Below are 20,325 nucleotides of genomic sequence, written 5' to 3' on the forward strand. Positions count from 1 at the left end.
AGTTTAATTACATTAGCTTACAAAATGTTTCGACCTTGACCTTCAAAAGTTTCAAATGCTAACCTTTTTATTGATTTAATACTTTAAATCTTTAAGGTAACTTCCCAAGCATTCCAGGAACATGATTTTTAACTGTCACTAAAAACCAAACTTTAAACAAATGGCTTAACTGTTTTAAGAAATTTTCTTCAAACATAATAGTCAAGATGAAGATGTACTAACAACAGCTCAGAATTTAACTTGCTTTCAGTGTCTTTAGTTTTCACCATCCTTATTGTAAATTTAATCTAAATACCTAAACCGTAATTTCTGAAAACTCTGTATGTAATTTCTGTAATGTAATGAATTTTAGAAATCAAAATTGATTTTTTCTCCTAAAATGCCTGACGAGTTAAAAATGCTAAATAGATAGCACAATGAAAATGAATTTTTTTTAAAATGGTTGCAAATCCTTGAAAGCTATATTTTATCATTTAAATATATTTCAAATTAAAAGGGTTAAAAGTGATTAAAATTTAGGTAACTTTCACGAGATAATTTTCCTTCTAATTCTTGATAGTCGACGTATGCTTATCAGTCGACGTATGCAAGATTTTTCGAAAACGAATGGTGGGATTTCACGACGGTTTTCTGAAGTGTATATAACATAAAATGGACTGAAAGTACTTTTAACTCAGTTGCCCAAAACGATTATGTGCACGTATAATGGAGCCAAATTACAAGTATATTATTACAGTAGCCAAATTTGGGCCTCTGAAAATCCTTAAGCGTCACATAAACAGAGCCAAGATTGTGTTAATGTCACTATATGTGGCTACCTCCTCAAATAGCACAAACTGAAGATGTTGATCTAAGTATCTTCTTTCTACAAATTCAAGCACAGGTTCACTTTTGTGGATCACATGCAGCATGAGTTAAACCATGAATTTGTGGAAATGGACCTATTCCCATGATTCTTAAGTCACTATCGTAACTGAAAGGATTTCCCCTGTAAGAAATTGTTAAAAATGAATTTTCAGATGAAATAGATGGTCCTCTAGAGAACTCTAGAGAGAAAATCACATAAGCAAATGCAAGCTTTTCATTAAATGTTCTTTCCAGAGTATGGACAGAAACTGATTATTTTTTTGCTGTAACATCTGTTGTATTGTTAATGAAACACATATTGAAATGCGATAATTTAGCAAAGAAGCTATGTGTGTAATGAAATTAAATAAAAGCACTTTCGGTCCATTTCAGTTATGCATGCTTCTTAGAGATCTCAAGAAACCCCACCAATCATTCTCTCAAACCCCTGTGTTCGGCAATTTATATTTCAAATGACCAGTTATATCTAGATTAAAAACGGATGAGTGTATAAAGTTTTAGAATTAAAATCTTTTATTCTAATGGCGATATTTTTGTCATAAAATGTAGTGATTGCTTATCTCAGAACGTTATTGTTGTTAAATCATTCCAAATCTTCTAGCAACAGTTTATAATAATAAACAATATAAATTATTTCTTGCTAATTTATTATGTGCAATTTTATAAAAATTGCAGGAAACGTTAAATGTTTCTAAAATAATCTGATCATTATTAATGAGTTTAGAAGATTTCTTTGCCATATTGTTAAGTAAATTAAGTAAACATATTTGCTTGTATATTATTGTAAAAATCTGCTGTATTGACTAAAAATCTGCTTGTTTATTATTATCCTCTACCTGATTGCTTGAAATGGATTTGTTTTGAAAACTATGAGTGTTTTCTCAAAGTTATATTATTCATTTATATGAAAGGGCATAAAACTAATATGTTGATTTAATGGCACTTGTTTACTGTATTAATAGTTTAAGCAACTTTCAAATTTTAACTGAAATGTATTTTTAAACTATTAAAAATTCTTCAGTAAAATTAGTTTTCAGAATGTTTCGATATCTGATTTATAAAAGGATATAGTATGTATAAAAGAACACTTCAAGAGAATATCTTATTTTAACATGCAATATATAGGAAGAAAAATCTTAAGCACTGCTGTTAGCTATAGTTTGAATTAAAAAAAATTGTGAACTATACTCAAATACTTGAAGAAACGTTGTTTACGACCAAACATTTAGCTAAAGGGTTATATAATAAATTAAAAAGCAATCAACGAAATGATTCTAATTTAGCATTAGGAATGTCTTCAGCTCATATTTCCTAGACTTTTGGAATGCTGTGCTATGTTACATTGCAATGCGTTTATGATAAATTTGACTTTGCAGTTGTCGTCTTTTGCAAAGCTTAAGACCTTTTAATTCCATACAGCCTATCTTTCCCTGTTCTCAGAGTGATGTCCTTTAATAAAATATGAGATCCTTTAACTTTCATGTGTAATTAATCTGTGATTACTTAATTAATTCTACAGTAAAAGTAGTTTTAGAACGTTTCTATATTATATCTCAGAACGTTTCTCTATAAGTTAGAAGTTAATAGACAAAAAATACGCATTTTAAAAATTTAATATTTTATCAATCTATCTAATTAATTTAATTTGAAATATATTTATTGTATAACATATTTAAATGATATAACCATTTACTGCAATGAAATATTTTCTAGGATTATACGAGTATATTTGCACAAATGAAATAATACGGAAGTCAGGTTTGGTAAATGTGGCAAACGCGTACGGATATGAAATTTTTGTATTTTATGTTTCGTCTTAAGTACAATATTTGTTGTTTTTTTAATGCATTTGCAGATGAAACGAAATAATGTACTTTGATTTTTAAAATATATATAGAGAGAGGAAAAGTGAACACATAATATGTTAGATTTCACAATTTTTGCAAAAAATTATTTATAGACTTTTAAAATGCCAGAATATGGATAACTGTGTTATTAAAAAATTATATTTGGAAGTGGATGCCTACTACTAACGGTAGCGAAAATAAAGGTTGAGTAAGGATGTTTGGGGACAAGGCGAGTGCATGTATACATACAATTTAATTTAGAATACATACAATTTAATTTTTAAATGTATTATTATTTTCTGTGCTTATATTTCATAGTGTGTAAAGCCACATTTAGAAGTAGTTCTTTGACATTATAAGACTACTAGAAAAATAATTTCGCAAACAACAAAATTAATTTAAATTGCTAGTCATGTAATGTCGAGAAGAACAAAACATCTTATTCAGCTCTCATTAATCGTTCTGGTTTAATGTTTTAAATACTAACCCCTTGAAATTTCTCTTCGAAAGATTGAAGAACGGATGATTAGTATTTCTTTTGTTTTCTTTATACTTTTTTATTAGGCTTTAATTTAATTTTACACAATTTCTTCCCTTTTTTTCGCTTTCACAACAAAAGTTTGGTTATTTCTTACGCTTTAAAAAATTTTCACCGCTAGTTTACAGATAAAGTTTATAGGATAATCTATTAAAAATAATAAAATAAAACTTATACATATAGTATATATGTTATATATTAATTTATATATATATATAAAACATATTTTATATATAAATATACATCTATAACGTATCAAACGCAAAATTTGTAATTTTATTTTAAATATTATTAGAGGAATTTAAAAATCTGAATTTTTGTGGGAACTAGTCGCTTCTACAGCCAAAACCTTTAAATAGTTATCATAAGAATGAAAACACACGTAGCGATTTTAATGATTCCAAGTAGTATTATTTTATAAAAATATTTTATACTTTTTTTTAACCGTCTCATGATTAATTTGCATTTTCATTTAAATCAACCCAATTAAAAAGAAGAAAAAATATGATAGAGAACTGTTTTTATTGATCTTCAGTCACTTGATTTGTTATTCAGTAACAGGTAAATTAAATTTGGAAGTTAAACGACTTCTGTTTTACTGAATTTCAACACACTGGGGAAGGAAAAATAGATATATTTTATTTCAGGAAGTGGTAACACATTGTTTTTAAATAGCCAAGAAAATGTATAGATACATGCGCACAGTTTCTTCATTATATAATAATAAAAAAAGGAGATATAAAAAAAATAAGCTGCACCTGAAAACAATGTTTTACTTTTTATATAAATTTCTTTTAGAATGAATTTTATTAATTAAAGATCTTAAATGGGGTGCTTCAAATAAAAAGTATATCTTCTCAAATGCTCATTGATATATGTAAGTATTTTACGAGTGGAATAGTATACATCAATAACTATGATTCTGGTTTTAAATTATTTACGTTTAATAAGAACCAGCATAATCACTTTTCGTTTTCAAATTACTGCAGACAAAATAAAAAAGTTATCATTCTTGAAGCGAATAAAGGATTTGAGAAGTATTTATTTAAAAAATATTACTAGAGCAGTTACCACAAATATGCGCTTAAACGCGTTTAACAGCTTGATGCTAAAATATTACATATTTTAAGAAATTGTATATGCTATAAAATATTCTAATAAAAATGATTTATGTACAGTTCATTTGCTTAATATCTATCTGGATCATTCAGATAAAAGAAACCATTGTAAAAATTTTAACGTACCAAATCATCTTGGAGAGCTGACTCGTAAGAAATTCAGCAGAATGAAGGAAAAATTGCTAAGACTTCATATATATTAAAGAATTGTTTATGCACCTGTTCTTAAAACTACTGTTTTATCATAAATGCCAGTGAAAGTTATGTAAGAAGCATTTTTTCTCTGTCACGTAGAACAGCTGAAGATGTTTGATGAACTCGTTTAAAGAAATCTTGCGCAATGAATAATATGGAACCTATAATAAATATCCAACTCAAATGGATAAATCTGTCTGTTAATTGTATTTATTACTCACTGTCAGAGAAATAAGAATCTCACTCTGACACTATTAGCCAGAGTCTTAATGGAATTATAACGTGCTGTAGGATGTCATAACTATATACAGGGTGAGTCTAAATTGTTTTTACAAATTAAGAGGGGTGATAGTACTCATCCAGATGAGCTATAATTACCAAAGAACATAGGGTCGCATTCCTCTCTGAAAGGCAGAAAAGAGGAATATTAGAATTTCAACCTGAACTTACAACAAGGTTGAGAAAGCGAATGAACGAGACCAAAATTTGCACGATCAGTTTAGTGAAAGAGTATGCACAAAACGGATAAAGCAGAAAACTTGGCGTTAGAGTGTTAATTCGAGCTCAGACTTTGATGGCAATCACTCAAATGCACATCTTTGGCTGGCAAGGTCTCAACCTCGCAAACGATTGCAAAAAGTTAATTATCTAAATGATTAGGGAGGAACTGCTACCTCAGATATCAAGTATAAAGGTAGCAGTTTTTTTCTCCTTTGCCATCTTCTATCCTGTCCTCATGGACTTACTGTACTGCGCTCATTCTACTAGAAGCGCCCTTCTACGGGACGAAGTTCTGACAGCCGGAACACAGCATGAACTTGTCATGTTAATCTCGGCATACAGCTGAAGTTGGAGTTAGTTGACAATATTTCAACCATTGATTGGATAATTAACTTGTTGCAATCGTTTGCGAGGTTGACACATTGCCAACCAAAGATGTGCATTTGAGTGTTTGCCATTGCCAAATTAACGCTCGAAAGCCAGGTTTTCGGTTTTATCCGTTTTGTGCACTCTTTGTGAGTTTTTCGCTAAACTGATTGTGCAGCTTGTGGTCTCGTTTATTCGCTTTCCCAATACTGTTGTAAGTTCAGGTTGGAGTTCTAATATTCCTCTTTTCTGCCCCCCCAGAGTGGAATGCGATCGTATGTTCTATGGTAATTATTCCTCATCTGGATGAGTACTATTCCCCCTCTTAATTTGTAAAAACGATTTAGAATCACCCTGTATATAGTTATGACATCCTACAGCACTGAACTGAACTATTTAGAACTGAACTTTCGAATAAACCTGCTTTAATCAGCTTCTGTGACGAGTATGCATTTCCAGCAAGGAGGCTAAACGAAGTCTTATGGAGAAAAGAGTCGGTAATTAAAATAAGATTAGATAGAAAATTAAGTTTGATTATTTTATAAACGCAGTAGTGCAAGAATGTAGTCAAAAGCTTTTGCCGCATCAAGTAAGACCTCCCTTGTGGGCAGTTCTCTCTTGAAGCCTTCAGTAATCGTATTGATGACGTGAAGGAGCTGTTGTGAAGTGTTATATTTTGCCTTAAATCCAAACTGCTCTTGTGTCAGACAAGAAGAATGTGGAATAGTGGTTAAATGTAGTGTATTATGACTTTTTCTACAATTTTATGAAGCAGCTAAGCTAAGGAATGGGTGAATTCATTAGCTTCATTAGCTTCAGGGTAAAGTTCTATTTTGATTTGATTTAAGAAAAGTAATTATCATCACATATGACTAGCAATTAGTGAAGTGACAGTGTTTCATAAGAGATTTAGTAATACTTGTAAAGCAAGTGATACCTTTTTAGGGCATTTTTTTCAAAAGCTAGATTTTTTATATTATCTTGCTCAATAGAAACATGAATTTTAAGTATCCTGATAAAAATAAGGTAAGAGAAGAAAGGAAAAAATCTATTCGTAAAAAGAGTGCATTGCGAACTGCTTTCTTAACATATGTCAATAAATTATTATAGTAAGATGTTGGATTATGCTGAAATGCTGTTTCTAGGTTGTCTACAAGTGAATTAGCTTTTTATTCATCTCTGTAGGCCCGAGCGGAATTCAAGTGTAATCAACCTTATCCTTCAAATTTAACCAGCAAACAGGAACTGAGCTATTTAAAAGTAATGTGTTCCCATTGTCTGAAGGAAATACTTCTATCTTTCACGCGCCAAAGTGTTGTCATTCTGTAAAATGTAAGATATTTGTTTTTCTAATCTAATCTAATTTTGCTGAGCGACAAAAAAACTATGTAAAAGCTAAAAACGCATTTCTTAATATTTTTTCTACTCTTTAATTTCTTTCGTTTAAATAAAAAGACATTTGAATCGTAAGATGTCTCATTAGGAATATTAAATATTTTTATGGAATTAAACTAACTGAATTCATTAATATCCTTACATATATATTTTTTTTCTTTTTTACTTCCTTGTACGAAGTAAAAGGAAGTATTGTAATCGCGAAAAGTTTCAGGCAGCATATTTCAACGAAAATATCTAATTTGACCTCTATGGAATGAAATTTAACGATGTTTTTGCGAGATATATGTACGTAAGGAAAGAATAAAAGACTCTTTTCCTCCCAAAAAATTATAAAACTGCATTAAAATGAATTATGAAGATAATTTTTCGTGGCGTCTCTACGAACGTATGTACTACGTACGTATCTCGCATAACTCAAAAACGAGTAGCTTCAAGAACGTTGAAATTTTGTATATAGGACTGCTAATACACGTAGATGTGCACCTCGTATTTTGGTTGCAATCGGCCGCACCAACGCAAATCTAGAGAAACTTATCTTCGAAACAACAAAGATAAATATATTTATATATAATCCATTCTGTTACCCGGCTCAGTGATCTCAGTTTCTTTACTCTTATATGTTTGTAAATTGTACATTTTTTGCTTTAAAAATGATTGAATTATGTTGTTCTTATCTTCCGGTTAAGGTTTTTATGCCTTTAGTAAATCTGTATGAAATATTTTTAGAATTATCAACAATTTTAAAGTTGTTTAAGTGCCGCTAAGCCTAATAATGTTTTTTATGGCGGCCATTGCTTGTTTACATTTGAAACAGCAGACTAGTGGATTTGTTGCAAATCTAGAGAAACTTATCTTCGAAACAACAAAGATAACGCCCTCATTTATTATTGCGAATTAAATCATGCTTAATCCTTTCTGGAATTTTTTCTAGGAAATAAGTGTTTAAGATTTACTTCGTAATTTTTAATGCAGATATTTTGAGTTTTTATGTATTTTTGCCTTGTCGCGAAGTGAGAACTGAATTAATTGAATGAGAAATACTCAATCATCTGTGAAAAACTGTTTCTTTTTTGTTTTGTTTGTTTAATATCTTTTATACATCGTTTTAGCTTTATTATAGTATTGGAATAGAACATGTGGAAACGATTAGATAATTCTTTAAATGATATAAATTTTGTGCATTCTGAGTTATATTATGAACGAAATATAATACTGTTAAGTGAACCTAGCTCCAGAGTGTCGCTATGGTAAACAAATAGAGTGAATTTTAAAGAATGCATTTATTCTATTGTGGTTTATGCGCTGTCGATGAAGTAGATTTAATTCAATCCAGTAAGTTTAAATGAAATGGAAGAAAAAATGCGTATAATTTAATATTCCGTACATGGAAGTCATGTGGTGTACACATCAGATTTTTATGATAACCGTTTTAAGCGGCTGGCCGAGCAAACGGCTAGTAATTTTAAGGAAATAATATAGCGAATATAACAGAAAGGTATGGAAACACATTATCGGTAATTGTAGCGATGTTTAATAATAAAGTTAAGAAGACAAAAGTTTGTGTTACCAGGAATGAGTCTATAAGTAGACTGGTAAACTGCGAACTAAACGAAAACGTGAAAAAATTTAACAAACACTCTGGCGCGACTTCTGAAATCTGAAGAAAATCTGAAAATTCCAATTTCAGATATTCTTTGTTCTTTTCTAATTTTCACGGAACTTGAATTTTCTTTCAATATATAAATTTGAAAATAATAATAATAATAATAATAAATTGCTGGTGCTGAAAACTACATCGGTATTGATACAAGCTATGGTTTCAAAGAGATAATCGTATAATTATTCTTGAAGAATAGGGAGAAATCAACAGTTTATTGTAATTAATAACACTAAAAAGAACAGATAACTCTCTAACTCTTTGAATTGTGAACTAGACAGCTTTTCGAAAAGCACAATTTGGATAGTTCACTCAGCTAGCTCTCTGAATTCAACTAACTGCTTGAAGCTCTGTCTTTGAAATAAAGCAGGAGCGATCTGAACTACTAGCTGTCCGAGATGTATTTATAGATCTGAGCGGCCTTCTGGAAATTTCAGGAAAACTTTCTTATACGAATTGGAAATTGCATTTAAATTTCCTGAATATCCCCAGATTACCAAAATCAATGATGGTTGAGGCATGTCGGTAGATTTCTGCTGATATGCTGTTAATCTCTAACTGATCTGTATTCCTTATTATGTTACACAGTGTGAGGTTTATATATTTGTTTTTAACTAATAGTTAATTTTAAGCTGAAACAGTTTACTATCACTCTCTTTTTACCCACGTCTTTCATACCAGAATTTAAATGAGACAGCGAGAATTTATTCAGATTAAAGCAGACAGAAGTGTTATTTAAGCAAGAGTTTCGGAAGTTAGTTTTACAGCGTGTCTGCCTATTCCAGGCCAACTTTGTGCTGTGATTATTAGCGATTTGATTTAGTGGCGTTGAGTGCTTCTAGCCATTTAGCTTTATTTGAATCATATTTGAATACTGGGTATGATATATATTACTGATGATATGTGGAGCTGCCTTTATTTTTAATTTGCTTTAATAAAAAATCAGCAGCAATCATGAATCCATTTGAAAAACCTTTCTTTAGATTCTTGGAACTGTGTTCTAAGATTCTTGTCTTAGATGTTAATAAATTGATCTATTTTTATTGCGGTCATTTAAATGTATCCAAGATTCATCTGTTATGAGAGCATTCTCCATTTTTGTCTGAATAATTGTTTCTCACAGAGGATTCTGCAGTGCGTTCTGCTTTCGGCGATATGGCGTGGAGAAAGACAATGCACATTACATTTTTTCACCTTTTTAAGATTAATTGTTTCACCTTTTTAAGCATTAATCAGTTTGTTTACAGTTGGCACTGAGCATTTTTATGCAACTGTCCTTTGACTTGGCGGATTTTCTTTTAACATTAAATTTTTTACCTCTGTAACATTCGAACCCTTCCATGTTTTCCGTGAATATGTATTTTGAACGATTTTTCTCTTTGAAGCGAACTTTGACGATATTATCTATCATTGCTTTACGTACAGAAAAATCATCGCTTTTACAGCATTTTTTAACAGCTAGACACGAATAAGTTTCTCCTGAAAGAGCAAAAACATAGTCTTCCGTCCATTGCTTCTTTAAAAGAGCCAATTTGCATGAAAACAAAATTGTCAGGTAGCAGATGGTAATTTATACTTTTAAAAATAAAGTTGCAGTTAAAAAGTTTTTTACAAGCAGGCCATTTTTTTAACAACAAAGCAAAATCGTCTAAAAATGTTCGAACAGCCTCTGTACATACGCCATAAACTCCTATTGAAATTTAAATCAGTCTTATTGAAATTTTTAATTTATTTCCAGAAATTAGCGAAATTAATTAATTAAAACTTCAGCAACATATAGCACTTGCACATGTTTCATAAATTTCATTATTTCATTTAATAATTTGGTCGAAAGACACAATTTTCACAATTGTTTACTTTGTTTGCATGTATTTTTATTATTGTTCCCTAGTATTAATCAATAACTTTTTTAGTTTATATTTATAGAAATTAATTTTCAATCCGCCGACATCTATAAGGCTTATACATCAGTATTTTTTATCCTTTTTCAGATATTTGGCAATAGAGTGGAATCCCGAAATACGACCACCGCTTTATACGAGAAATTCAAGATACGAGGAAAGTATGAGTGAAACATTCGTCTCTAAATACGAGCATTGACTCGAGCAACGAGCAAAGAGCCAGGCTGTTGGTATGCGTGGCGCGTTGATCGATATGGCTCGAATCGGAAAGTAACCTTGTCAGATCACTCAGTGTTCTTTGATCTACAGATCTGTGCGCTTGTGAGTTAATTGGTTTTTACATTTAACGTGAAAATAATTATTTCAGGATGTCTTCCAAGAAGATTGTTGCTTCAGATAGTGCTGCAAAGGAAAAGAAGGAAGCCATGGTCGTTGAAATTAAGAAAGAAATCATAGCGTGGTGTAAGAGTGATGGAAATGGCAAAGATTTACGTCCGTTCGACATCAACAATCTGAACTATTCTGAAGATGGAAGAAATTAAGAAACCTGGTGTGGCCAAAGGAGTACCGTTATTTTTAAGCACCGACCAAAACTCCTGGAAGATGTTAAGAAGCTGTTGTTGGTATGCATTAACGAGAAACAGTTAAAAGGCGATTCAGTGTCGAAGCTATCATTTGTGCTAAGGCTAAGAATCTCTACTTGAACCTTCTCCGAAAAACACCAGGTACGTCGACTTAAGATGAGATAGTAATGAGATTTTGGGGGATGAGAACTAGATTTCCATTATTTTTAACGGGAAGTTCGGTTTTGGTACGCGAAATTCGCTATACGAGCTCAGTGCTGGAACGAATTAAACTCGTATCTCGAGGTTCCACTGTAATTATTTACCATAATTTTCTCTAAGCCAAACGTCCAGGCTAATTCAACATGTCCTATCTGCCCTTGCAAGTACAATGCGTTTTCCAGTTTCCAAAATCGTTTGAAATATCTTTCCCCGTTAAATTTGATGCAAACTTTCTAAATTTGTTTTCGCATGATAAATTTTGTTACTCTTTCTTATTTATTATTTACTGCTTCGGCTAATTCTATATTATGCTCTTCTATTATATTTTTATTAATATTTATAGCTATATATTATTAAGCGTCACTTCTAATCTATTGGAGTTAGGAAACTAATGAACCGTTTAACTGAATCTAATTATTAAGATAACTTATCTAATTTTGCTTTACTAAATTGTTTATTGGTTAATTAGGAAACTGGTAAAATTGCATTTATCAGCGCACCAGCGTAACATTCGAGAGACTGATAGCAGGGGAAGACTGATCGAAGACCGCAGGACCGACCCCTGGAGTGTTCTCTCTCGGAATTCCAGTTGGCGCGGAGGCTTAGCAGTTAGCAAATCCTGGCGATAACTAATATGCCTACATGTAAGCAGAGATGCGGGCTTCGCTTCATCCTGCACCTGACTTTACGGATTCATCAGTTAACAGCTAAAATAGGATGGATACGCAGATTTGTGAGACAAGAATTCAGGACAAGAATCGATAAATGTTTGCCGTATCATATGGCCTCCACATCGAACATCTGTTCATGGAAGTTTTGAGAGTCAAACTTTCATGTTATATGTCATGCACATACTCTATGCTACCGATCAAACCTGCCGGAAGAACAGACTTATAGCTGAAAGCCAACGACTTATAGCTGAAAGGAGAGAGGAGAAAATCTGGCAACGAAAAGAAGAAGCGTGCTTGATGTGAGAAGGACGGCATGCTCGTGTGAAAAAAAACAGTTTATCTGAAAGAAGAGGGGAAAATCTGGCTACGAGAAGAAGAAACGTGCTTGATGCGAGAAGAACGGCATGCTCGTGAGAAAAAATTTAAAAATGAGTTTGACTGTATTCCGAGAGTAGAGTTGGTCTTTCTTGTTTTTTTGTTAAGAGCGGAGAGATGCAATGTATTACTTGCGCGTTTGATGTAAATGTGAATAAAAGCAATACTTTGTGAAAAGTTAATATGTATTTACAAAATTAAAAATATAGCTCATGTTATTCTTAAACCTGCATAAGTGTCCCAGTTTATTTCCTGCAAATAGAGTTGACTAATAACATTCATAAGTGGATAGAAACGAACCGACAAAGATGAATTGATCAAAGGATCGAATGTATGACATTATAAATGTGTTTTCAAAAAAAATTTGCACCGTTCTCTGTTTCTAGAAGCTTGTGTCACAAACCTTTAGAACGGGCTAGACTGATAGGAAATTATCTCTGAGTCTGAAACATTCACGAAGTCGAAGAATGATTAATTAACTTTTTTGTTTACGCTTAAATTGATCAGAAAGGCACGACATGCGCTACAAAGCAACATCCGTTAACTTGCGGGCTTATTAATTAACATAATAGAAAGCTAAATTTCAAACATAGAAAACGTAGTCTAAAACTGTCCATAAAATAGTCTACATAAGCTGGCTCAGTTATTTAGCGGATCATATCTTAAAATAACTGCTAGCAAGACGTTAAAACAGAAATACAACTTGAGCAGATTGCTTAATTAGGCTAATTGACTTAACCTTTTCCCGTGGACTATAGGGGCCAATTTCGAACGTATTGTGGCCATTTAGTCACTTATTTTAAAAGAAAGGAACAGAAAAACAAATCGACAGGGTCTTGCACTTCCTAATCCATATTAAGGAGTAAATTTTCAATCTCCATAGTTTACTGAAATTTCTTGAGACACATTTAAAGTAGTGCCCCTGGAAAAGGTTAAAATAGCTTACAAATTAATCGTAGATATGTTTTTTGTATGTATCATGCATTTTTAATTAACTGTTTTTGAGAAACAGCTCAAATTTAGACAGCTTTGGCTGAAAATTCGACTGGCAGAAAATTGGTATATAGTATAGTGTAATTAAGTAAGGGCCTTTAGTTCAGTCACATACTTGCGTCTTCCATGGTTCCTTTGGTTCTCTTAGGCTTTTGTAAATTTCGAGCCCAATGATCAGGATTGTAATTTCTTTCCCTCCCAATCAATGCGTTTGTTGCAATAATTTTACCGTTGCGATCAAAAGAAACCGAAGATAAATATAAATACTTTCTTGAGCCAGACTTACGCTTAATAAATCGTATTGAGGAAATATATGATTCACTATTTTCCACATCTAATTTGTTGTTAGTCTCATTCATCTTGATTATAATGGTAATATCTATTATCTTAAAATTAACTATCAAATTGAAATAATTTTTTATAATAATTCGAATACAATACTTGATTCTGCGGCAATTACATTGTGACTGATCAATTTATTTTACATTAATTCAGTTAAAATGGCCCTAAATATTTCACCATTATCATTCAGCATGTGCTACTGAATTTGAGTTGAATTGCTACAAGAGTACATACACCTTAGAGTATGGAGTTCATCAAATAAATAAATTATTTATTATTCAGTGATCAAAGCATTTCGAAGTTTAATGGCGTTAAACTTTATTATTATTCATGAAAGTTATTATAAATATAAAATGTTATGACCGAGCCAACTGTTTTGACACTTAAATTTAAGATATTTCGAAAAGTGGAGTTAATTGATTTGTGCAGTGTTACTTAGCCTTTATTATTCTTTGAATTGTATTAATATCAGAAAGAAGCGAGTAAATGTCGATTGTTATTTTACCACCAGAGGTGCTATTAGTCTCCTACGTCAATCTTTTGTCCGTATCCCCCCTTTTTAAATGTTGGCATCAAATGTTAAGCATGTATTATTTAAAAAAATAATATAAAGAATATAAAAAAATATATTGCAACACAAATAATAGGTTGTTGTTACCTACTGTTATCACAATACATTATTTTTAAAGAAATGATATGGCAAATAACATAGTATGGTAACATTTAACATTTTGTCGCCCAACCGGGTTAGTGGTTAGCGAGGCTGACAGCCGTACCGAAGGACCCGGGTTCCAATCCTGAAAAAGAAATGGATGATTGTAAGTGTATAGTGTCTGTGTGGCATGGGGCACTCTGAATATTCGGCGAGCCGAAAGCCCTCTCAAGAGGTTGGTGGTAAGGGAAGAAGAATGGATGATTTTCGGTTCCATTTCCTCGGGGTGCTCTTCATCATAATGTGTCGTGCAAATGCCTAAATTTGTACTGTCACCTGTGTGGTGCTCAAGGCTGTTGCGAAGGACAGGCACAGTCTTTGCACTTCTTGCCACAATGAATTACGTGGGGTTGTTCTGATGTTTCTGTTAGATAAGTGACATAAGGCATCACAACAACAACACATTTTACATTTTAAAGATATCCAATATAAAATATTTTTTATTTAATTACCAGCCGGCTTTGTGGAACTATACTAGCTAAATTTATTAAAAGCCTTATATATATATATATGAAATGTAATTTCTCATACATTATTTGTTTTGTGCAGCCGGGGCAACAGGAATGAGACAAATTTTGGAATATAAAGTGGTAGGTTTATTTTAGCATCCATCTCACAAGCGTTGTTTCGTACCTTGAGCAGAAGCCCACCAGCGGCCGAGCGGTAAAGACGCTGAACACTGGTAGTTCGGTCTGAGGTTCGAATCCCGCGAACGGGCTGGCTGCATGGGCGTTTTCGTGGTTTTCCCCATGTGTAACGTGTATACGAGCCAGTTTCCCTTAGAAAGTCCTCCACGAAAGGCATCCCTCCCTTTAGGCAGATAACCCTCGTGTGCTTTGCCATAATTAAATACACCAACACCGTACCTTGAGCAGAAGCCCTATTTATCCCTATGTGTGCGTCACGAGGCTCATCCAATCAGCGATATTAATTGAAATCACGAGGTGACGCTATCTTCTCATCAGGAGTGTTCTTAAGGACTTTATGTAATATGACAGATTTATGAGTTTGGCGAATTGGCGGGCGCCAACAGGTTAATATATTTTATACTAAAGAAAGGATTTCGCCAAAATTTAGGAACAGGGATGCAATTTAGGTAGAGAATCGCCAACACATTATTAAGCAATATTATTAGAATTTAATTTAATCAATTGATTTAAAAATATCATTACATATATATATATTTCTTTTTTATAGTAATTATTTAAGGCGGCTACCACGCCAAAGGTGAGTTATTTGAAAAGTGAAACGGACAGCAAAAGTGATTACATACAATAGTGAGGTCAGAAAAAGATAGTTTTTCTAGGCTAAAAGAACATGTGATAACACTTAACACTATATCGGTAATTCTAAAGATATGCTTTATTCTAAAAATATTTTGATTTTTCTGTTAAATTTTATGTGGCAAAAGTAGGAAGAAAGTATGTTTAGTAATAAGAGATAAAAAGACAAAAAAAGTTGCATCAGCAGTCTAATTCCATGACTAAGTAGAAAAGCTGCGACTTTAACGAGAGAATAAAACTTTAGTGAAATATCAAAATGCGAAGGCCTTTCAGTTTTATATAAAGTGCGTCAGAGTGTATGTCGTTGTGCTCAATACTTTGTCATCGATTTTGAACTATGCTTTCATAATCTCTCCAGCTCAAAGTTTGCACGTTCACTCATTGTGAATAAAAATATAACGTGAGGAGGAAATTTGTTTCAAAATTCCATTTAGATTTTTTTACATTTTATGTTGAAACGATGTTTTGCACAAATCATCATTTAAGTATCTAAATAAACTGTCAGAATTTACTGTTATCACCCTGGAATAGAGTAGAAATAAATATTGTGAAAGAAGTTTATATCAAAATTTGAACATAATTTTTGAGCTTTCGAAAAATTTCGAAATTACCTCATTTTCTTCACCATTTGAAGGAACAGAATTATTCAAAATAAATGAGTGACTTTTCATAGTTTAAAAACAGTTTTTCAAGTTAGTAATCTAATTGACAACGTGTCATTTAGATTGAAAGGATGAAATTAAAATTAATTTATACAAATGTTTTTATAAAATAAGCTTTTTTTTAATACTCCTAAAATAAGTAATCAACCAAAAGGAGAAAAAGTAATTTATCTTACTGTTTCATGGGTTTTAAGAGTTTAAATTTTGCTAATTCATTTAGAGCTTTATATCGCGAAAAATAAAAACGTGTATCCCAAAATAAGGTAATCTAATTGCATTCTGAAACGCTATTAAATTCATAAATTTATCAAAGGCAGCCTCGCACGCTTTTATTAATTAAAACAGATGAATTTTGTAAAGAGTCTATTTTAATATCTTGTTACAATGTTAATTTTTTTACGAATTTTAAAGAAAAACTTATATTATGAAAATGGTATTTTTTTGTTTTTATAATGCAAATTCAGGTTGGTCAATCTCATGCTAATTAATTAAAGTTTCTAAATTTGATAATTTAAAATTAAGAATGAGATTCGAAATGTTATAATAATTCGAACGAAACAGCAACTTTCATTTCCCTTTTAATTTTTGAATATTATTCTCACAACACACTGTTTGCGTTATGTCACAACAGCGCTTGATGCTTAAGCAAATATTGTACACGTATTCAGCACGCGAGAAATGAGATCACCTGCCTTACATGGACTCAAGAACTAAAGCGAGTTTGATTGAACATTCATATTTAAACATTTGTCGCTTCTATAATAAGAAAAGTAAGATATGGACACCACATGATTTCCTTGCATGGCCTATTAACTATTCTGCTTAGGACAATAATATGATGATATTGAATATTGTAAGATATTTACAACAATAAACTGATAATAAAAATTCGTAGATATTTAGACATGCACCAGCGACCGAACCGTAAATTCGCTGAATACTGATTGTTCGGTCTAGGGTTCGAATACGAGCGAATGAGCTGGCTGCATGAGTGTTTTCGTGGTTTTCCCCATGTGTAATTTGTAGATGAGCCAGTGTCCCTTAGATAGGCCACGAAGCCCATCCCTCCCCTTTGGTAGGTACCTATCTTAAGCTCTGCCGTAATTAAATAAAGCAACTTACTTACTTATAAAAATTTTAGTGTATGGAGTGTTTTATATATAGCAGCATGTTAAGGTACAATGCAACCAGTAGAATGTTTAACTACAAAGTTATTTTTGGTATGTTTTAAGAATACAGCAAAATTTATGCCACAGTTAACTTTTAACATGTTATTTAATCAAAAGTAATATGGGCTGTACTGTGTCCTTAAATCTGTATTTTGCATATTATAAGTACAACACAAAGCAAACAAAGGGGATTTCTGTGTGCAATATGTGTAATTTGTTTGTAATGTGCAATTTTGTTGTTTATTTAAGAGCTCTTAATTTATTTATCTGTTGTATCAAGTTATTTATTTAAGTCTGTCTTATATAACGAAGTTATGTACTATATAATCCAGTTATGTCTTATTTAAAATTTATCAGTTATGTCTTATTTATTTATTTTTAAGTCTGTCTTATATAACGAAGTTATGTACTATATAATCCAGTTATGTCTTATTTAAACAATCACATTGTTCAGAATCTATGTTGAATTGTCAAGAATAATGTTCAGCGTAATATGTTGCAAAGTATAGTGTATTAAGTGTAGCATTGAGTTGTAAATGGGCCTTAAGCACAGTGCAATGATCAACGCAATGCATATTATGAAATGTTTATTGTAGCGAGTATGTGTAGCAATGTGTTAACATGCTATGTAGCCAGGAAAATGTTTAATTTCGCATGCAGAAAAATCTATATTTTGCCCTTGTATGGCCATGTACTTTGCCCTTGTATTGTTTTCGGAGTGTAGCTTCAGATAGTTGCGGGATCCGGACGATACCCGACTAGTCTATGTAAGCAGTCTGGATGTCCGGACCTGCTCTCACCTGTCACCTGTACCCCCTGTTATATGACTATCAGCAATTTGTAATCAATTGGTAGAGAAATTATCGCTAAGCCTAGGCAATTATCGCTAAGCCTAGGCAAAAATCTCTACAGATTATTAAAATTTAATTAAAAATTAAATAAATTTGCTGCTGAATTTATAAAGTTATTTTGAATGATAGGTATTTGTGACCTGTGGTTATTAAAGAGACTCTATGAAGACTTTGCAGATTTTTTTTTTGCTTCTAGATTGCTTCTAGATTTTCGCAGTTCATTGCCAAGTAGTCTATGAGAGTTTTAATTTTGTTTCGCAGTAGCTAATATTGTTAGACTAACTAAATACAGAAAAGTGTTATTTTCTAAATGTAGTTTGATTTCGCTATTTGTCGAAAATTAATTCTTTTAAAATTTGACATTGCCATTGCCATGAATATTTTCGTCATTTAAAACACTTCGGTAACTGAAAGAATGTGACTAGTAATTGCCAAAATAAGAGCCAAATAAGAATTTTAAGCTGGATAAGGGGGTAGGTATGTATATATACACGTTTCGTATAGATTGCAATAAACAAAAGAAGGCTCACAACTAGATATTATGAAAGTCTCATGCTCAAACCTTCTATGGCTAAATTGTTTTTTAATTATTCAAGGTACAGACATACATACGTTACGAAAAAAAAAGTCCCTTATAAACCTATTTTACGAAAAGGAGTCCTTTATTCTGCTCGTACGTACAGACATTAGGCAAAATTAATCGTCAAATAGATTCAGGAGCTGTCAAAATGGGTATTTCCATTGTAGTATGATAGCCGAAATGTTTTGGGTATTATTTCGGGTATAATTCACTCTCTTCCTTTTTTTACAAGAAAGTAACAATTGTCATGTAAATAGTTGCTTTTACGATGTATGCTAAAATAATATTTAATTAAATAACTCTCATTATATATATATATATATATATGTATATATATATACATATATATATATATATGTGTGTGTGTGATGTATATATATATATATATATATATATATGTGATGTACCAGCTTTAGTCGTAGCTTAAGTTATCAGACGATAAGTTTTAAAAAAACAGGATCCCTTTATTATTATTCAGGAGAAATAGCAGTTACAAAATAAGATATCCGGAGTAAATAAAATGAATTACTAATAACTTTTTGTATGAAGTTTACTGCATCGTGACATTTAAGAAAAAGACCCCGATATTCGTTTTCGAGTCCTTTTATAGCTTCCAAGAAATGACGTCAGCCAATCCAGTTCGCTTTAAATATTTCCAGAACATTCTATAACTGTACGTGTAGAAAAGGCGGAAAAAACAACTTGACTACGGGGCTGTGGATTTAATTCCACGTACTTTCAAATAAGAGACCGTCGCCATTAAAAATTAAAAGAACATACAGTTAGAATTTTAACTGTATTCTTGACTATGGAATTTTATTATTACAAATATATATATATATATATATATATGTGTGTGTGTGTGTGTGTGTGTGTGTATGTAGGTGGGGAGTTGAAGATGAGATCCTTAAGTAAATGGCACTTCCACACCACAGACATATAATGAAATAATAATAGAAAAGCTACAGATTTGAATTAAATAACAGTAACGTGGCGCGTTCTCACGCTTGTTAGATACAAATATAGTTCTGCATGAATTTGTATTTAAATAGCTGCTCAGCGCCTACTCGCGCTTGCTATTTTAACAGAGCTCGTTTGTTACCACCTTCGCGTGGGATCAACATCTATCTGACATCATCGCCTTTAGCCTCGTTTTCCGGTGTCTGCGCACACGTGATGCGCTGTGTGAATGTGTTGAACTAACTGATACCACAGCTCGGCAATTCTGACTCTTTTTTTCGCCCTCGAAAACACGGATAAGCCCACTGGTATATAAAGATAACACCAGAAAATAAATTAAAAAAAAAAACAAGTGCAGAAGAACCGCACACAGTCCTAAGCAGGAACAGTCCAAGGTTTCATGTGATCAGCTGCTGTAGTGGTACAGCCAAACCCTTCATGGTGTCCAATGTTTTCCACCTGGTACCGATCTTTGCCTTTAATCGCTGCTACACTTGCCTCGCTTTTTAAGTTTTGAATACTTTACTATGCTTAAAAACAGCGTTTTTCAAGAT

At 32.0% G+C, this 20,325-nt stretch overlaps 1 protein-coding gene and 1 long non-coding RNA gene across 3 annotated transcripts in view; one reads left to right on the forward strand and one right to left on the reverse strand.

Annotated features, from left to right (window-relative positions):
• LOC118192166 (immunomodulatory peroxidase-like) overlaps positions 1–4,584 on the reverse strand; it is an 88,694-nt gene extending 84,110 nt beyond the window's left edge. For both annotated transcript variants that reach the window (XM_035363063.2, XM_035363061.2), the window contains exon 1: positions 4,497–4,584. In XM_035363063.2, coding sequence (XP_035218954.2) covers positions 4,497–4,504 — 8 coding nt within the window. In that variant the 5' untranslated portion in view covers positions 4,505–4,584. The remainder of the gene's footprint in view (positions 1–4,496) is intronic.
• The window catches only part of LOC146996731 (uncharacterized), a 115,168-nt gene extending 102,767 nt beyond the window's left edge, over positions 1–12,401 (forward strand). The window contains exon 2 of the long non-coding RNA XR_015041629.1: positions 10,479–12,401. This is a non-coding gene — a long non-coding RNA (uncharacterized LOC146996731). The remainder of the gene's footprint in view (positions 1–10,478) is intronic.
• The last annotated feature ends 7,924 nt before the right edge of the window (positions 12,402–20,325 follow it).

Source organism: Stegodyphus dumicola, chromosome 6, assembly GCF_044657685.1.
Source record: "Stegodyphus dumicola isolate Sdum_Otavi_A_Nest chromosome 6, ASM4465768v1".
Lineage (NCBI taxonomy): Eukaryota > Metazoa > Arthropoda > Arachnida > Araneae > Eresidae > Stegodyphus > Stegodyphus dumicola.